Source organism: Petaurus breviceps, unplaced genomic scaffold (genome assembly GCF_028583685.1).
Source record: "Petaurus breviceps papuanus isolate PSGF00001 unplaced genomic scaffold, PetGlider_PUasm1.0 90779, whole genome shotgun sequence".
Taxonomy (NCBI): domain Eukaryota; kingdom Metazoa; phylum Chordata; class Mammalia; order Diprotodontia; family Petauridae; genus Petaurus; species Petaurus breviceps.
This window is the reverse complement of record NW_027187344.1, coordinates 9,002,343-9,023,000: the sequence shown is the minus strand read 5'-3', so window position 1 is coordinate 9,023,000 and position 20,658 is coordinate 9,002,343. Positions and strand designations below refer to the sequence as shown.

Here is a 20,658-nt window from a genome sequence, read left to right as displayed (position 1 = left end):
TGTGAGCTCCTTGAGGGCTGAGCTTTTCTTTGTGTCCCCAGCCCTTAGCACAGTGTCTGGTACACAATAAATGTTTAATGCATGCTCGGTGATGAATTCTAGTAGGTTCCTGACAAGTCTTCCTGCCTGCAGTCTCTCCTCTTCTCACCCATCTTCCACACAACTGAGCCTGAGTAATACTCTTCTAACAGAATCTATGATCATACTACTTCTTAAATTGGGCACCTTCAGTAGCTCCATAGAAAACAAAAATAAAACTCCTGACATTGACATATAATAATAATAATTATAGTTCTTTTTAATAACATTTTACAAATATTGTCTCATTTTATCCTCACAAATACTCTGAGAGCTATGCTCTGTTATCGTGTCCATTTTACAATTAAGGAAACTGAAGCAGACAGAGGTTAAGTGACTTGCATTGGATCACGTAGTTATTAAGTGTCTGAGGGAGAATTTTATTTCAAGTCTTCCTGACTCCAGGTCCTGCACTCTGTCCACTGTGCCAGCTTTTCACAATGTAGCTCCAATTCACCTGGGCAGCTTTACCCCATGATACTGCTAATATGTATTACACTTTCTTTTCCCCTTCATTCTTTTTTTTTTATCTAGAATTTACTTATTTTTAGTTTTCAACATTCATTTCCACAAGATTTTGAGTTCCAGATATTTTCCCCATCTCTCCCCTACTCCCCACCCCAAGAGAGAAAGCATACTGATTACTCCTTCCCCCAGTCTGCTCTCTCTTCTATCCCCCCACCCCTCCCCTTAGCCTCTTCCCCCTTACTTTCTTGTAGGGCAACACATATTTCTATACCCCATTGCCCGTATATCTTTATTTCCCATTTGCATGTAAAAAACAATTTTTTTAACATTTGTTTTTAAAACTTTTGAGTTCCAGATTCTCTCCCTCCTTCCCTCCTCATCCACCCCCACTGATCTCCCCATTATTCTTGTCCAGTCTTCTTCTAACTCCATGCTTTTGCTCATGCCATTCCCTTCCCCCTGTCCCCTCTACCTATAATGGACCTCCTTCCAGGGCCAACTCCAGTGCTTTCTTCTATGAAACTTTCCCCTGAGCTCCCCAGATAAAAATAATCTTTTCTTCTTTAAGTTTTTCATATCAATTTGCCTGAACTCCTCACCCCCTTTACCTGACTCTATTATAATTATTTCAAAACTTGTCTTTCTTCCATCATCCAACTATAAGTATATCCAGAATAGAGCATGTTATGCTGGCTCTGTAAGCTCCTGGCCCAAAGCCTTGGCTACAGGAGATGCTAAATAAAAGGTAACATTTCTATCTTGCTTTAAAGGTTTTCTAAGGCAGGCACAGTGGTGTGCTCCTGGGAAGGGGGAGGTAGAGGGTAATGGATTGAGTTCAGCAGTTCTGAACGTTGTTTGGGTGTGCTCTCTTAGTATGACACCCAGTGGTGAGCCCCCGGAGCAGGGGTGCCAGGCTGCCCATGGGGGGGGGGGGGAGCAAACCAGATCAGATTGGAAAACAAATAGGTCAAAGCTTCCACACTGATGAATACTGGCACTGGACCCACAAATGGCTGCTGTACCTACAGTCCAGACAAAATAGGGAGGCCCAGTCTCTAAAAAAATTTTTAAAAAGGCTTGCAAAGCACTGTACATATATTATCCCATTTGATCTTTACAGCAAACCCATAAGGTAGACTCTATTATTATTGTCCCCATTTTACAGATGGGAGACCCTGAGGTTGGAAGATTTTAATGATTTTCACAGTATCACACAGCTACTACATATCAGAGGCTGGATTCAAACTTTCTGACTAAAAGGTCAGCGTTCTTTCCCCAAATCACCTTGCTAAATTGAAACTAAATAACCAATAGGGATATCCTGCCTCAATACCACAATACAGGACTCTATTTCTGCTAGAAATATCAAGTGGCCAGGTCAGTTAGTGGAAAAGCACAGCCAGTCCAAGTTTCCCTGAGAAAAGGATAGCATTTCAGAGTTAGGATGGACCCTCAAGAAGCCATTTAGTTCAAAATGTATCCCAAAAGTAATCCTGTCTGTAACATCCCCATCAAGTATTTATCCAGTCTTCACTTGAAGAACTTGAGACAGGGATTTGCTGCCCATAGGTTTTTCCAGACTAGAAAACCTCCCAGACTTCACCGACCCATGTTCTTTGCTCTATACAACTTGCCCACTTCTCTGGGATTCCATTCACAAAAAGCATGAAACAAGTATCTCCTCCTCATCAAATAAAGAACCTTACCAGGACTTTCCTACCCCAGAATTAGGTTCTGAGTGAGACACACTGGTCTGCACACTCCCAGAAGGAGCATAGTTTCTGTTGAGGTACAATGATGGATGGTCTCTGAAATCCCTTCGAGTGAACGCTGAGATTTGATGAACTCTTGACTCTCAGCTGCTTCAGTACCTCTGAAGAAATCTATCTTAACATAGTCAGAAGAGTGCAACTGTGCTTTACTTTACACCAGTCTGACAGAGTAAAGTAGGGACTGATACAGGAGACAGAAAGGAAATCATTATCACCTTTGCCAAAGGATTCTTCACTTTAAGAAAAGATCCATGAGGGGCGGCTAAGTGGCGCAGTGAATAGAGCACTGGCCCTGGACTCAGGAGGACCTGAGGTCAAATCCAGCCTCAAACTCTTAACACAAAAACTAGCCATGTGACCTTGGGCAAGTCACTTAACCCCAATTGCCCTCCAAAAAGCAAAAAAAGATCCATGGCAGGGTTCTTTTAACCAGCTTCTCTACTGTATTTTAAATGATTTGATTTAGGGGAAAAACTCTATTTGCAAACAAACAAAAATGAAAGAGCACGTCAAGAATCAAACCAACAGTTATGTTGCTATCAAGAGAGCATATGGATTGAGCAGGAAGAGGTATAGGGTTCTAGAGTCAGTCCTCAAACAGGTACTCTGAGCTCAATGGCACTCTTTTTGGAGAGCCAAAGGGTCCTAGGATAGAGGAGTGGGTGGTGAGAAGGTGCTGAAGTTGGTTGAGATTTCATCATTAAAAATAAAAACAGCTGGGGGGACAGGGAAATATAAAGAACCAAAAGATTACCAGAAAAAAATATGATTTAGCCTGCCTCTGGATATAGTCTATAGATTAAGGGTCACAAACCACAGCCCAAATCTGGCCAATATAAAAACCATTCTTAGCCTGCAAGTCATATGAAAAGAAGTAGCAAGCCATATTTGGCCCACAAGTCATGGTTTGTCAACCTCTGCCCTTGAGGAAGGAGTCTTCTAGTCTAGTTCCCTCATTTCACAGGGAAACTGAGGCAGACCACCCAAGAATCTGTATGTTACTTGCTATGTAGAGTGAGTTTTCCTTTTGCTTTTCTGAAACTCGGGCTTCAGGCAGGGACCCCTAGATCCTACTATTCTGGGATTCAGTGACTTATTTCATGCTCACTCATTCAGAATTCTGAGGATCACATTTCTAGAGCTGGAAGGGCCCTCAGCAGTCATCCCAGACAACCTAAGGCCCAGAAAGATTAGGTGACTTTCCCAAGATTGCCCAAGTATAAGCAAGGGAAGAGAAGTAAATCAACACAAGTCTCACTTCCTGGAGGACTCTCTCAGCCCGGGAGTTCCCTGCATTCTGACATAATACTGATCAATGGAGGATGTTCTCCCCAGGAATGAGAGACTAAACAGAGACTAGAAGCAATGACCAGAGATATGTGCAGCATTCCCACTCCTCACAACTGTATACAGAAACAGAGCCATGTATGAGTCCAAGTCACTAAAAGGCAGCATGTACAGCAGAAAGAATACTGTATTTGGAGTCAAGTACTCTGGTTCAAATCCTGATTCTGCCTGTGTGACCTTAGAAAAGTCCTTAACCTTTCTGGGCTTTAATTTTAACACCAGTAAAATGAGAGGGCTGGCTTGGAGAACAGATAATAAACCTTATCTCCCTCCCCTCAGCAGGGAGTTGGGGGGCTACAAGAGCAGCATGTTGCAGACATTGTTACTTACACTATACATTACTGCAATTACTGTTTTTCTGTTACAAGAGAAGGTTCAGTTATAGGTGGTGGAGGAGGAGGAGGGGGTAGGAGGCATATGTGTAAAAACAAAAGGCATTAATAAACCTCTTTTCAAGGAGTTGGACTAGATCAAGACTTCTTGACTTTTTCCACTCACGACCCCTTCAGCACTTCTTAAACTGTGGGTCGTGATTCCACTAGGATCCTATAAAAATGGTTCCAAATAAAGCCACTGAGAACATTCACATTTTCAGAATATAATCTGAGAAGGAAAAATGAAAAATCCATTCAGCCAACAGAGGTACGTGCTGTGTGTCATTCATAATAATGACCACTTCAAGGCAAAAGTGATCCAAAACAAATTCACTCCAGAACAGACTTGCTCCCCACCCGCAATAGCTTCACTGTACTGCAATATCCTGCCTCTTGCTGTGCCATTGCGACATCAGCCTGAATTTTACTATGTCATTACAGCCTTTGGAAATCTGATAGCTGTCTTTTAGAAGTGGCGCCTTCCCCCCAGGCCCTCCTCACTGAGAGAGCAGCTGCGAGGAGTCACGTTCGGCAATCCAGGAGGCAGGCCATTTTCCTCCCACTGCCTCTACGATTTTCATGACTTTCACTTTAAGGTAACCCTGTCTCAGTTCAATTTTGTAGCTGGTGAAAATCACAGTAAAACTGCATTCATTTAGAGTAGGTATTCTCAAAATGTGGCTCAGGAATACAAAGGCACTGGATGCTCAGGACCCTTTCAGGGGGATCACAATGTCAAAACGATTCTCATCATAATCCGAAGATGTTTTACTTTCTAATACAGTAAGAATCAATGGGATGGCTACGTGGCATGGTGGAAAGAGCCTCAGGCCTGGAGTCGGGAACATGTCCTCCTGAATTCAAATCTGGCCTCAGATGCTAGCTAAGTAACACTGGGCAAGTCACATAACCCTGCTGGCCTCATTTTCTTCATCTGCAAAACACGCTGGAGAAGAAAAAGGCAAACCACCTCAGTGTCTTTGCCAAGAAAACCCCAAATGAGATCATGAAGAGTCGGACATGAATGAAAAACACCTGAACATCCAAACAAATATCAACAGATACAAACAAGAATGTGCTGATAAATGTTTAACCACCAGCATTTCAGGGGGAAAAATGTCATTAACATTTTCTCCCTTACTTTCTTCAGTCTAGACAATCAATAAAACAATAAATCAATCCCTAATGTGTAGCTTTTGCTGATTTTCAAGAATACTCACTAAAAATTTAACAACTGGCTCACTCAGATTTAGCTAGCTCTACTGAATGGCTAGATAGAACTTACATAAATAAAAATTCATTGAGGGGGGGTCTTCGATAATTTAAGAGTATTAAAGGGATTCTGAGATCAAAAAGTCTGAGAACTACTGGTGTACAGAGGAGGGAAGCTGGGCTCTACTGACATCCCAAACAATGAGAAACACAACTTGGAAGTCCTATTTTTAAAATATCCCACAGACTAATAAATTTCTAGTAACTAACTCAGCATCTACCCCAATGGCTTTAATGTTTGATGAAGTGGACTGTGAAAATATAATCTATTACTCTGAAGGCACTTCAATGGGTAATGGAGGAGGGATGGAGACATTCCTCCCAACAGTAAAGGCTCTAACTCATCCAGGCCTTCTTGTCCATTTACCATAAATGCTCTGCTGGGAGCCCTTCTCAAAACTTTTTGACATCACATGAAAAGTAATAGTAGCAAGCATGTGAGGGAGCCAAAACACTTGATCCAGGAATCAGGCTGGTCCTAGATAAGTTAGCTCCTGACTTTCCAGAGGCCAGTCCAAAGTGTCCAGTTTTTTCTTGAGAATCAGCTGTCAATCAGAGCCTTCCTGATATCCTGTGATCCAGGGATGTGCCCTGTTCTGGGATACCAGCTGGAAGATGTTAGCTCTCCCATACATTCTTAGATACTATTCATATGGCTTGGAAAATCATCAAAGGACATGATAATCATCAAGGCCTAAATTGACATCACTGTCTGGCTCCTTGAAATTGAACAAAGAGGGGCGGCCAGGAAGCACAGCAAGTAAGAGCACCGGCCCCAGTGTCGGGATGACCTGGGGGATCAAATCCGGGCTCAGACACTTAGCACCCACCCAGAAACACCTGGCCATGTAACCTTGAGCAAGTTACTTAATCCCAATTGCTTTTAAAATTTAAAAAAAAAAGAAATTGAACAAAGAATATTAGAAAATTAAGTGACCTATAATTACCTTCTTTGTGTCATTACTCTATTAAAATCTTGCTCATGGTAGCAATGAATGGATTGCTCAACAATCACTGGACCATGGTTCTTTGTACTTCCACGGGCTAGTGTGTCAGTTTAGAACTGGCTTAAGAAACCACTCAAGTTATCTCTATAAGCATATACACAGCACTTTAAGGTTTCCATTACATACACTTACTCATTTGATAAATGGACATAACGGAACCCATGGGCTGTCCACTGATCACTTCTCACCTCAGCTTCCTAATCTGATCAGTGAGGGTGTTGGGCGAGCTGGCCTCCCAGGTCCCAACCTGCTCTGGACCTATGTCTCAGGTTCTATGACCCTCCCACCTCCTTTCTGGGCCCATCTCGCTGTTGGTGCCATTCCTGATGCTGCTTCTCCCCCACAACTCTCCTCAGACACGTTAGAGCCCACAATGACCTACAATTTTCACTCTTCAGAGACGAGGTTACTCTGTGACTCATACTCATGCAGCATCATCAGGGAGAAGCTTGGGAGTGTTACATGTATAACACAATTTTCCACAGCCTATCTATCTAGTCTACTATTTGCTCCTGGGCCCAACTCACTGCCCTGCACAGTGTCCTTCCAAGATATAGGTACTGACTGGCCAAATTTATGGATCATCTGTCAAACTACATGTTGTAGTCTGGATAATATGTATTCTTTATCTACCAGGGTTTTCCTTTGCAGATAGTTAGGTGGAACTCTTAGGCATGACTATAGGTTTCATCTGAAAAGTTCTGTAATGTTCTGGGGCTTGATGCAATCAACCCCGGGTCATCTGCAAACATAACAACTAGAGCCATGATGTCAAACTCAAATAGAAATGGACCTTGCCCTGGGCATCCTCCAACATGGTGGCAATCATGCTTAGACTCCAAAGACCTGTGACTTCATCAAAGTAGGTGCTCTCTCTACCAATGCAGGTCACAACAGCAGCCAGGATTGTGTTTTTTGAGTTTCTATAGTTGAAAAATTCACCAACTTGTGGCCAACTGCCTGTTGATGAGCTTCTTTCAATTGAGCTAGACCAGCCTTTCTAAGACTTCATCCATTTTGACTAATAGAAAACTTACTAACAATGCCTATTCCAAAGCACTCTAAGTTTTACCAGATACTTTCCTTACATTAACTTTAAGATATGGAGAGCAAAAACAAAAACAAAAGGCAGGTAGTACATTATCCCGATCCTGAAAATGAGGTTCAGAGAAAAAGCAATTTGTCTTGGGTTACAAAGCTATGATCATAGGATTCTAGAGCTGAAAGGGAACCTAGGATGTCAGCTAGAACAACCTCCCCTCATTTTATAAATGAGAAAACTGAGGCCCAGAGAGGCTAAGTGCCTGAGGGTAAATTACACAGGGCAGAACTAGAATGTGAACCCAGAGACTTCTTGCACTGACTCCCATGATCAACTAGTTAAGAACCAGAGCCAGGACTCTAAACCAGACCTTCTGACTCTAAATCTAATGTTCTTTTCAACTACATCTAGCATTGCCCCTTTTATCCATTGGTCCTCAAATCCCTGCCCAAAAAGAATGCAAGCATCTGGCCCTATTAGTCCATCCCTTAGGCTTGTCTACAACAGCTGCAGTGGTGTTTCTGCTTTTTTTCATCTCATTCTGAGGTGGTTTTTCTCCTTTTGCTAAGCCACATGAATAGTTTCCAATTATGTATATATACAGATAAGGTCTTAGCATTCTGCCCCACTTCCCAGGCTGCTATTTTCAGGTCATCTAAAAAGGCAGCATTGAAATGTGGTATTGGGGCAGCTAGGTGGCGCAGTGAATAGAGCACCAGCCCTGGAGTCAGGAGGACCTGAGTTCAAATCCAGACTCAGACACCACACACACACACACACACACACACACACACACACACACACACACACACACACAACTAGCCATGTAACCTTGGGCAAGTCACTTAATCCCAATTGCCCTCCAAAAAGGAAAAAAAGAAAGAAATGTGGTGGTAGAGGGTACTCTGCCCTGCTCTCCCCAGCCTTCCCCAAGTGCAGCCTGAGTTTTTCAGACATTAGGCTCACCTAGGGGGTGTCTTTACTGCTCTAAAAAAACAAAACACACATGGTTTCATGGCTGAAAGGCCAAGCTATTGAGTAACAGCTCCATCAGCCCTGGCCTAATATTTAACTGCTCTAGTCTCTGCAAGTTGATGAGATTTTCTCCTTGGGCTATAAATTCTTACAATCTCTGAAAAAAAAAAAATGTCTCTGTTCCATACTCTGCAATGACTTGCTAAGCTGTGGAGAAGCTGCCAAGGGCTCTGGTAATTCCCCATTATTTGGGCTCCAGCATTTCAAGAGCATAGTGTGACACTGGTGGGAAGTGTGGGACTTGAAGTCAAAGACCTGGGTTCAAATTTTGGCTCCATCAAATGGCTACAGACAAGTCATTTAACCTCCAGAGAGGAGGGGGAGGAAAAGGAAGAAAAGAATGAGGAGGAGGAACCAGAGTAAATACTTTCCAGGCATGGGGAATAGGCTTATGGTAAATGGAATGATCAAATAAGGAAATAACCTAAGTAAAGTGAGCTTTGTAACTAGTGTCAACTAGTCATGTTGTCTGGTCTGAGATGACACGCCCATTCATTTGTTTAAGGCATAGAAGGGTTTTGTCCCCTGCTCCAAGCCACCCTATGTCTACCACCCACTCACCCACCCTCGTCCCTTCTCTACCACCGTTTCCACCAACTCCACCCTAGCTCAAAAACCGGCAGAAAGGAAGGAGAATGTCTAAGACATCACCCATCTCTCCTTCACAGCTCACCAGCCAGCTCTCCAAAAGAGTATCAAGTGCCTCAGCACACAGGATGGGAAGAAGTGAAAGACTGAGCTAGGAACACACAGGGACAGAAGGCAGATACTTGCCTGCGACATCGCTCCACATCATGGTCGATCCTGCAGTACTGGAGGCCTCCATGCTTCAAGGCATCTTCTGGATTTGCAAACGCCTAAAAGATATTCATAGAGAATTACTGCTGTATGGGAAATAAGGCAGGCCTAGGTACATTTCGGCACAGGAACCTCCATTTAAAGAGGTTACCTAAGCTAGTCATCTCTTCATTTCTCATCAGCCTGAAAATTTAGATTCCTCTCTCACACCCCAGAAAAGGCATGCTAGGGGGCAAGTGGATAGTACTGAGCCTGCTGTCAGGAACACTAGAGTTCAAATCTAGCTTTAGAAAATAACCAGCTATGTGACCCTGGGCCAGTCATTCTGTTGGCCTTCCTTGCCTCAATTGTAAAATGAGTTAATAACCGCACGTTCTAGGCAGAAATGTTTGTGAGGATCAAGTACGATCATTGTAAAGCACTTAGCACAGTGCCAGGCACATAGTACTAGACGGAGCCTGGATCACTGTTGGTTCCTTTCCTCCCTCCTGCTCCCTCTTTATTCCTTGAATTCATAGCTCAGTCCCAGAGGACCTTCACTGAAGAAGAATGCCCAGGCCAGTCATCCAGACCCCTTCATCACGCCCCTGCCCGTCCCCCCCATCTTCCTTTTGTATAGCATTACCCATTCAAGGTGTTAGCTCCCTGAGGGCAGGCCCGATCTTTTATTTTTTTTTAACTTATATCTGTATTCTCAGCATTTAGGGCAGGGCCTAGAAAAAAGTAAGCTCTTAATAAATGGTTGTTGACTGACTGAATTAAGTTCACCTGTGGCCTCCAAGAGTACTCTCTCCTGGTTTCTGCTTTTCCATTAGAATGTAAGGACTTTACAAGTAGGTTTTATTTTTTTATATTTTGTAGCACAATGCCTGGCACAGAGTAGGCACTGAGCAATGATATAGCTAGCTTTTATAAAGCACTTTAAGGTTTGGCAATGCCCTTTACATGAGTTACCTCCTTAGGTATTCAAAACAACCCTGGGAGATAGGTACTAATATTATTCCCATTTTACAGATGAAGATACTAAGGATGGAAAAGATGGAGAAACTTGCCCAGCTAGTAAGTAGTCAAGACAGGATCTGAACTTGTCTTCCTGGATCCAAGTTCAGCACTCTATCCATTAGCCTTCTAAATAAGTAGCTTAACAAATTTTGTTAATTAATTGATACTAGGAGCTGAGCAAGAAACCACGTCTTCCTTGCCATCAGAACTAGAATAAGTACATTTAGAAAATTAAATGTTTTCAGCACTAGGAGACCATATGGTAAATTGGGAAAGGGTAAATTTAGAGTTAGAAGACCTGGGTTCAATCCCAGTGTGAGAAATACTGATAGTTTGGTTTCCACAGATTCTATAGGAACTATGAATGTTTTAGAAACAATCCTGCACAGAATGTATAGAAGAGCCTAAGTACTGAGGGAGAAGGGCAGAACATACTATTCAGTCATATACATAAGTCTACAAAGGGGGAGGGAGACTAGACCAGCCCTGTTCAAACCAGTTGGGATTCAAACTGACACACTGGGCATAAGAATTATGTCCCATTGTCTGACCAGGGGCTCCTCTGGCGGGAAGAGAAGAACCATTCAGGAGAAAGGTGGGTGGCCAAGGAAAGGGGATGACCAATAATGTAACAGAAATGAGGCTATATAATCTTTGTTCTACTACTGGGGGGCACGTGTGTGTCTGGTCCTGTGAGGGAACACACTCATCCTCTTCTCTGGAGAATGGTCAATAAAGGATCTCTTCTTTCACTCCACAAACTTCAATCATTAGTTTGTTTTTAACACCAGCTCTGCCACTTATCACCTTCGTGAATTTAGACAAGTTACTCCATCTCTCTAGGCCTGTTTGCTCATCTACAACATGAAGGCAATGTAGTAGATGGCTTCTGAAGTGCCCTGATCCTGGGATCCAGAGCCCAGGATCCCCAGTGGATCATTATCAGTTCTCATATCTAGCTGATTTTGCAAGAGTAAAACATTTCACCCTTCCCATTATACAGACAGGGAGGGAAGGAGTTAAGAATTTATGGTATTTGTCCCAAGTTATCTGATGAGTTCATCAGAACTGGGATCAGCACAAAGGATTCTTATCTGTTAACTTCAAACCAAGTGAGGCCCAATCTCTGGAATCCCATTTTTAGCCAGAGGAGCTGCAACATGTTTCTTGAATCATGAAATTATCCTAGCCCTTCATCATTTATTAAAAAAATACTGACTGCCTGTGATGCCTTAATATACCAGCAAATTGTAAACAAGGGTTTGAAATGCAAAGAACTAAAAAAATTACAAAACAAAGAATGAAGAAGCAAGATCAGTCTAATCTGAGGAATTCCCCTCCCCAACAATACCTTCAAACAGGAATAAGTATTCTTGAATGGGGCAACAACCACTGGCTTTAATAACACAACAAACAAGCCCTTGTGTAAGCATGGGCACTCCATCTCCTTGTTCCCAGGCCTTTAGAACTGCAGCGAGTGATGAGGCAATGGCTCACATGCATTCCAGATTCCTAGAAGTACCATCCATGTGGCTTTGGGCAAATGACTTTAACTTCTCTGGGTCTCAGTTTCCTCATACTGAAAATGAGAACTTTAGATTAGATGTGCTCTAAAGTCTCTTCCAGCAATAAATCTATGATCCCACACATTTCTGAGTTTCAGGAAGTCATGTTTCCTGTAAGCTTCCAGTAACACTCAATGTATTGCTTCTCTTCCTTTCCCTTCCCAGCTTCTGAACAAGATTTAGGTTCTATGCTGAAACTTTACTTACTTCTGACATGCAACCACCATCCTATGATGTGGGAAAGAACCATAAAAATGACACTTATAAAGTGCTTTAGGTGCTTAACAAACATTTGATGAATTAATTGAAAAATCGTATTTTACATTGGTTATCTCAAATGATGAGGACATGGTACAGGTATTATCATTCCCATCTTACAGATGAAGAAACAGAGAAGTCAAGGGATCTGACTGAGGTTACACAGTTCTCAAGTGGCAAGATCTGCTGGGATTTAAACCCAGATCTTTTGACTCTAAACCCAATGCTCAGAAGGGCAGAAGACAGAAAGAGGAAGCATTAATTAGTTGTATATCAACAGGGAGATCATACAGAAAAATTGGAATTGAGTGAAAACTCTAGGTGACAGGGCTAGAATCCTCTGCAGCAGGCATTCTCTTCCAATTTTCTATAATATAAAGCAGATCCATCTTGCTGGCTTATACACTTATTTGTCTGACTACTATCCAGTTAAAAATGCATTCCCATCTTGAGCGGTTTTTACTTCTTATTTCTTTGCTTTTGTTCTCTTTGTATTTCTCCCCCAATTATTAAGGGACTAAAACATGTCGGGTGAAAATTCTTCCATGTAAACTGTGCCAGAACCTGAATCCTCCTGATTATTTCCAGCTAAAACTCTGGCTCAGAAGATTCTGATGGCCCTAGACAATAATCAGCCTGGGGCTTGGGGAATTTCCACTTAATAATCCCTGTGTCCCTAGTTTAACCAAATCTATTCCTCAGCCAAAATATAGTTTCCCTGTGAAAGAGACAAGGCTCTAAGGCTGTCAGATTGTTGTATTCTGGAGCTGTGGATTTAAAAGAAATCTGATTTTCTTTCCAGATACCAAGAAGAGATTAACACACACATACCCTTCCAGAGAACATCATGTCAAATGAGAAAAATGTTCTTTACATGCAAAAGATGAAATAACCAGGTCCTGTTGAAACAGACTTGGGGGGCGGGGGGGAGAAACAAGGGAAAGAGAAACCCAAGCGAACGTTAAGAAAATATCTAGCATCTAACTTCTAAGTCTCCAGAGTATAAACATGTACTGCTGTTTTATTGACCAACTCTTAACTATTTGCAGAGATAACAGAACAAAACTAGAGGGGGAAGGGAGGAGGGTTCAGAGGGACTGAAAACTTACTTTCTTCCGAAGCCTCACTTGCCCGGTGATAACTGCCACCAAGTACATCTTTATGACTAGCATGGTGCTGTAGAGAAGGAAGTTCGAAAATACTTCATTGTCCATCATCCTGTTAGCAGGAGCTGGCACTCCGTCCCCTTCAGATGCCTGGCCAAGTGGAGGGTTCCTTGTATGCATGTGTTTGAGTGAGCAGGGCAGAGACAGGGAGAGAGGGAAGAAGGCGGAGAAAGAAAAGGAGGGGGAAATGGTTATGAAAAACCTTTAGTCTATGATCAACACAGAGACACCCACACAGAGGCACAGAACCTTAAGGTGACAGATCCTCATTTTCTTAGCCTCTTCTGCCCAAAGCCCCTCAGCCCTGCTCACTTAGTAGGGTGTGTCCTCTCTGCCTGCCCCCAGGTATTTTAGAAGATGCTCAGAGTTCCCTCTAAGTTGAGGGTTAATTGCGGAGCATGCCAACAAAGGATTTATCCTTGCAAGAAATGTCACCTTCCCTAATTTGGGGGACAGAAAGCTGTCCCAGCAAGGTCCCAGAACTCTCCAAACAATTCTATATCCCCCACCTCTACCACAAACCACCTTCCATATACTTAGCTTTCTATGTTCTCAGCAGAATGAACTTACCTGCTCTGGAAAATGATAGACAACTAATTCTTAAAACAGAATGCCTCCCTAGACCAATGGGTGGAAAATCTGTATCTTTGACCACACTGAGGACTTTAGAGACTATTAGTGAAGGGTCCTGGGACCTCTTGGGCACCCTCATGGACCATGGCTTGGCAGTCTTTCTACTGTCTCCTGAGCTCTAACAGAAGGGATGCAGGGGAGTTGTCTAAAATGCCTCCTTTCCTTCCCCTCAAGGTACAACTTTAATGTGAAAATGCTTTGAGTAAGTAAGGGTGACCCAACAATCATCTAGAAAAGACACTGCAGCAAAAGGGGGTGGAGTAGGAGGGGTGGGAATGGGTGCCGGGGCTCACTGTCCAGTCTTGTTCTATATCCTGTACTAGATTCTGAACTTCTTGAGGGCAAGGACAGGGTTTTCTTTCTGGCTGGCTTTGCCAAGATAAATCAGCAGCAAGTCCCAACATTCTCTGGGGATCTCATTTCCTTACCTGTAAAATGAGGAGTTGGACAAAATGATTCCTAAAGTCCCTTCAGGTCCTAAATTCAAGAATCACATAATAAAAGTAGGAGAGGATCTTGGTGATCTTTGCCCAACTCTCTCATTTTACCGGAGGTTAACTGATTTCCCAAGGGTCATGGAGTTAATAGAGTTGGTACCCTTTAAGGTCCCTTCCAGTCCTAGACCAGTGATCCTACGAATAATTCAAAAGGGCACAGCAGGTGCTCAATTAACATGTATTCCTCCAGTAAAGGCCACTTCAAAAGCCTTGGGATGGGGGTGGAGGTAGGGAGAGAATCCTCAAATTCACTGTCTTTCTGGTTTAGTGGATTGCTCACCAGTCTCTAGTTCTAAACTATTTTTCTGAGCTAGCCCCTCTCCCAGACCCTCCAAGACGTTCAGACCAGCTTAATATAGTGGAAAGTATGCTGGATTTAGAGTCAAAGGACCTGGATTTAAATCCCATCTCTATTTCACCCTGTGTGTATATATATACATATGTATGTGTGTATATAAAAGTTTAAATATATACACAAATAAAAATATCCCAGGGTCAAGCCCCAATATTCTCTGTGTATCTCATTTCCTCAATCATAAAACGTGGAAGTTGGACAAAATGATCGTACGTGTGGGTATGTAATGTCTAGGCATTTTAGTTGTGTGTGACTCTCTGTGACCCCATCTTTGTGACCACAGATACTAAAGTGGTTTGCCATTTCCTTCTCCAGCTCATTTTACAGATAAGGAAACTGAGGTAAACAGGGTGAAGTGACTTGCCCAGGGTCACACAGCTAGTAAGTATCTGAGGCCAGATTTAAACTCAGGAAGACTCATCTTCCTGACCAATTCTACAGACTTCCACCAAACATGTCTGTGTGCATGCATACATGTACATATGTGCACATGATATAAGTGCATACATATTTATAATATATAAATGTATAAATTTCACCTTGGACCAATCAGATCACCATTCTGAGCTTCAGTTTCTCTTTCTGTATAACTGGGCATTTGGACTGCCGTGACAGCCTCTGAGGTCTCTGGCTTTGGGTTCCCACACCCTCTGGATTCCCTCGACACATCACGACGCTCCCATTAATAGGACAAAGGGTGGTCCCCGTCGCGGTCGAGCTGACCACTTTGCACTGGGCCCAAAGTCACCTACCTGCTCGGTGATTTCCCAGCTCCTTAAACCCCCGCGAGACAACAAGGACCGACCTCGGTGCAACCTCGCCTCCGGGAGCCACGTGGTGCCTTCCCTTTTCTCCTGATATACCCCTAGCCCCTGCTGCGGGCCCGGGAAACCCCTGGTCGCGCTGTGATTGGCCGCCTTGTTACCAGGCGGAGCTGCGCAAGGCTCGCACCTGGAGCTCCTGGCAGGACCTGCGCGTTGGGGGCTCTGGAGCCGGGAAATGATGGGCCCTGGGGCGGGGGATGGGCGGGAGGTCTGGGAAGCCCACACACTCAGTTCTCGGCTTCTTGGAGAATGTCACCTTTCACCATGGGAAAGCACGCGGGGAATCAGGCTCACAAGACTAGTACAAAATGTCACCGAAATGTCAGGCAGCCGGGCGGGCGTAGGCCCGGGGTCAGCGGGACCTTGGGCTGGGGTCCCACCTCTGACCCGTGACCCGGGGGCACATGTAACGCCTCCGTGGCCCCAGGCAGCTCACTGACACCATGTAATTTGCATAGCAGGCACCGGCTTGGGCGGGGAGGGCTCATGTGTTAGTCATTGGGAGCCCTGTACGGCTCCGGAACCACAAGCTATCGCTGGGGAAAAATACGGATATGGTGGATGACAAGAGAGAAACTAAAATTCATTGATTGCACGTTGGGATGTTATTGGCTCCTCATAAATGCCCGCTCTCACCCTTACACATGTCACCCGCCTACAGTGGCTCCTCTACTGAAGCTCTCCCAGCTATGGGTCTGAACTCCTGGACCCTCTAAGAAAAACTAGTTATTTTTGCCAGAAATCCCAAACCGGCTCATATCCCTCTTGCATTTGCCATGGATCAGGCAGCTCAGCAGGGCTTTGGCTTTTTAATTGGTGTGAAATTGGGAGAGTCTGAACTCTCTAGCCCACCCAAAGAGAAGTTGGGGACACCTGAGCCATCAGGGTTGCCTACCCCCAGTGTTTCCATGAATGTGATGTTATCTCTCTGAACCTTGTGTGCCCCATTTCCAGAGCACAGAATCAAAAGAGCATCTGGAAGAAGAGAGATTCTCCACTATTCCTCTCCTAAGGGCAAAAGACTGCAGAAGGATCTCTATTTGAAGTACATTGCAGGAATATTGGTGTCCCAAAATATAAGATGTACCTTGAAGGCATGAGGCACCACAGCTCATTTAGTGTGATAAGCATAATGGGGCACTGAAGCTGAGAAAGGCCGAACTATTATTTAACCCACAGGGATCATAGTGCACTAATTTATAAATAAACAGGCTTTCTGACCTAGTGGGAAAAGCTGGAAGAGTGGTGTTTCTTTCAGCGACACATTTTCTAAAAAATACTCCTGAGTGAGAATCAGGAGACAATGCCACTAACTGAGATATCTAAGTGATACCCTCAGTTTCTGCATCTGTAAAATTAAGAGGTTTACTCATTGGTCACTTCCTTTAAAGGTAAGTTCTAGCTCTAAAACCTTGATCAGTGAGGAGTGTGTCCAGATTGATACTGAGCATAAACAATAGTGTCAAGAAATGGTTAGCCTGCTGAGGTCTACAATAAAGCTTTGGGGTTTGCCCTGGCCTCTTCCTTAAAAAAAGAAGTGATTCCATCAAACTATTGATAGCTGTCTTTCCAGATTGTTGGCCCTGAGGGCCCCAGGCTAAACAAGGCCCTCTCTGTTGCTCCTAAGGCTCTTATCCTCCAACTGTTCTAGTACTACTACTAATAGTTCCTATTTACTGGGAGCTTCACAATTCCAAAGTCCCTCTAATTTGAGCTTCACTTTATTAGCCCTGTGAAGATGGCCAGGAAGGGGTTACCATTTTTGTTTTATAGAGGAGGGAACTACATAGAATCACATTTGGGAGAGGGAAATTTATTGGCCCAACCTCTAGGACAGGGCCCAGCTGGATGGGTGGAGGGTGAGAAATTTGCTTCAGCATAAGCCTTTGTTCAAGAATTTCCAAGAGACTTGACTTTGCCAAAAAAGCTAGGCCTAGAGAGCAGTTCCTGGTTTGGAAATAGGGAGCAAGAGGAGGTTGGAGACAAGATTTCTCCTCCCCTCCCATCCTCTCCCCCCTACTCCTTGCCCTAGACCCTCCATGGTTTTCTTTGCACACAAGACATCTCTTCTGGGCTGTGGTGTACTTGAGGCCTTCAGACCTTTGGAGCACATCAGGAATCTATTTCCTGTAGCAGCCCTGAGAGAATTGATGTCACATTCCTAGGGAAGTACTCAGATCGAGCTCCCCAAATCAGCCTGACCCTACTTTTCCCAAATGGATGAAACATGTCAAACCCTTCCCATCTGGGGAACAAAACAAAACAAAACACCACAGGAATCAGGAAGGTCCATCTTCTTTCTCCTAAAGTCTATGGCATTATTCTGATCTCAAGGACCATAATATTTCAGTCACGGAATCACAATATTTTAGGATTGATGTTTTTGTAAGTAAATATTTATTTAAAACAAAAATTTTTATATGCTAGAAGAGGCTGAAATAGTGAGATTTATCTTCTACTTCCTGGAGTCAGGAAGACCTGAGTTCAAATCCACCTTCAAACACTTACTAGTTTTGTGACCCAGGGCAAGTCACTTAACCTCTGTCTGCCTCAGTTTCCTCATGTATAATATGGGAGTAATAATAGCACTTGCCTCCCAGGGTTGTTGTGAGGTAGTATACAACTAGTCATTATTGCTACTTACTCTCTGGCTTTCACATTCCAAGTTACTTGAGAAGCAGTTTTGAAGAATGGATAGCTATCAGGGCTTAAAGAGTCAGGAAGACTTGAATTCTGATCCTGCCTCTGCTATTTGCTAGCTTGTGACCTTGAGCAAATCATTTAAACTCTCTTGGCCTCCATTTCCTCATGCTTTAAATGAGAATGATTATAGCAAATTTTCACAAGGTTGCTATGAGGATCAAATGAAATTTTACACATACATATAACATATGTGTATATATAAACACATGTGTGTGAATCGTGGCACTTGTGTGAATTGTATATATGCATATACATGTACATTGTACATGTACACATATAACTTTGTGAACATTAAAGTACTCTACATACATTTTAACTATTATTACCATTATTGTTATGATTAAAACTCAAGGTACCACCCTTCCATCCCTCCACACTTCAGCTTTCCATCTGAACTCTTCCTCTTCTAGATGGGCTCCATGCCCTTGACCTTTCCCTGACCCCATTCCCATTAAAATTCCCCTGCCCTATCTACCATTCTCATAAGGCCCTGATCACTATTCATAAACTACTTCTCACTAATGTGTTAATGAGTGCTAATGGATTACCTTCTTGGTAACATGTTTGTTTTTGAAGAATACATTTATTTTAACAGGTTTTGTTGCAGACTAACAATTTTAAGGAGAAAACCACTTAATCAAAGGACTTTTGTCAAGATGGTGAAGTGAGTGAAAGCAGATCAGCCTCAGCTCTCTCACAACTACTCTAGCAAGAATCTAAAAAATAAATAAATAAATGCATACCAAACTAAGAAATGATCAAGAAATCCATGCATTTTGCCAGGCTGGGACCACATAAAGGGTAGAAACCATTTCCTCCACCAGCTGGGGACTTCAGTTCAAGGAAGCCTATTAGCTCAGGACAAGTCAAAGAAACCTAGAGACTAAAGCTGTATACCAAAGGCAGGGAGATGGGAGGCCAGACCAGAGTCTACCCAAGGATGCCTATAATATGCAGTTAAATTACTCTGACTCAGAAGGGAGAAACTAGATTGTAAACTGTTCGGGGGAAGGGATGTCTTTTTTTTTTTATTTGTATCCCCAGGGCTTAATACAATATTGCATGTAGTCATGCTTAATTAATGTTCATTAACTATTTATTGAGTGAAACTATACCAATGTAGGCCACCCCACCCCACATTCATCATTTGAGTTGGCCATCTGCTTCTGAGGTACTTTAAGAAAGTAGCCTCATTACTTAGCACCAAAGAAGGCCTATCATTCCTTCTAGAAGTACACAGAGCCAATGGCCCCATATGAAATCCTAATTCAGGAAGTAAGGCTGGAAAAATGAGTAAACATAAGAAAACATCAACAATAAAGAAATATATAGAACAAAGGATGCTAAAGACATATACCCAGAAGAAGAGTTCTATAACATAGAAGAGCAAAACCTCAAATAAAATCATAAATTTACCTCATGCTTTCCTGGAATTTCCAGAAAAAATGGAACAAGAATTTAAAAGTGATCATGTGAATGAAATGAGAGTTCTGAAGGAAAGAATGGGAAAGGAATTTAGAGTTCTATAGGAAAAAGTTGAAAGGAGAATGAATAGTTTACTACAGAAGGTATAAAACCTCACTCAAGTAATAAACTCCCCATGTAACAATTTTAGAAGAAAATGCAAATACTGAAAAAGATATCTGAAAATGAAAGATATCTCCTATCAAAAATGACTGATCTAGAGAGACATAGTCTAAGAATCATCAGACTACCTGAAAACCTTGAGAACAAAAAATCCTAAAAAATGTATTTTGAGCAATCACAAACGAAAATCTCCCAGATCTCTTTTTGTGGTGGCAAAGAATTGGAAATTAAGGGGGTGTCCATCAATTGGGGAATGGCTGAACAAGTTGTGGTATATGCATGTTATGGAATACTATTGTGCTATAAGAAACGAGGAGCAGGCAGTCTTCATATTTACCTGGAGAGGCTTAAAAGAACTGATGCTGAGTGAGAAGAGTAGAACCAGGAGAAATTTGTACACAATTACAGACACAACGTATGTGTGATGACCAACTTTGATAGACTGGACTCTTCTCAGCAATGCAGTGATATAAGTCAATCCCAAAAGACGCATGATGGAGAGAAAAATGTGCATCCAGAGAAAGAACTAGAAAGAACTAAGTTTATATCCAGGTGGAAGCAAAATACCTGATCTTTTTCGTTCTCTTATTTGGTTTTATGTCCTCTTTACCATTTTTCATTCCAGCTGGTACAATCTGTCCTTATAACCTGACCAATGTATAATGTGAAAGTATTTACAAATCCTATACTTAACTACCCATGTTTCCTCGATAATAAGACCTATCCCGAAAATAAGCCCTTCCCCTTACTGTGTAAGATTCCTCTAAAATAAGCCCTCCCCGAAAATAAGCCCTATTGAGATTGCTACTGTAGTGAAGGTGATCCCCTGCGCTACACGCTACATTACAGTACCCTCTGTATGCACCGCCCCCCCC

At 42.8% G+C, this 20,658-nt stretch overlaps 1 protein-coding gene across 3 annotated transcripts in view; it reads right to left on the bottom strand.

Annotated features, from left to right (window-relative positions):
* PTGES (prostaglandin E synthase) overlaps positions 1-13,465 on the bottom strand; it is a 78,445-nt gene extending 64,980 nt beyond the window's left edge. Inside the window, exons 1-2 of one of the 3 annotated variants that reach the window (XM_069069365.1) lie at positions 13,128-13,465; positions 9,170-9,252 (exon numbers count right to left, since the gene is read on the bottom strand). In XM_069069365.1, coding sequence (XP_068925466.1) covers positions 9,170-9,252; positions 13,128-13,304 — 260 coding nt within the window. In that variant the 5' untranslated portion in view covers positions 13,305-13,465. The remainder of the gene's footprint in view (positions 1-9,169; positions 9,253-13,127) is intronic. The other 2 variants (XM_069069366.1, XM_069069364.1) reach the window with 2 other exon arrangements.
* Positions 13,466-20,658: the final 7,193 nt, after the last annotated feature.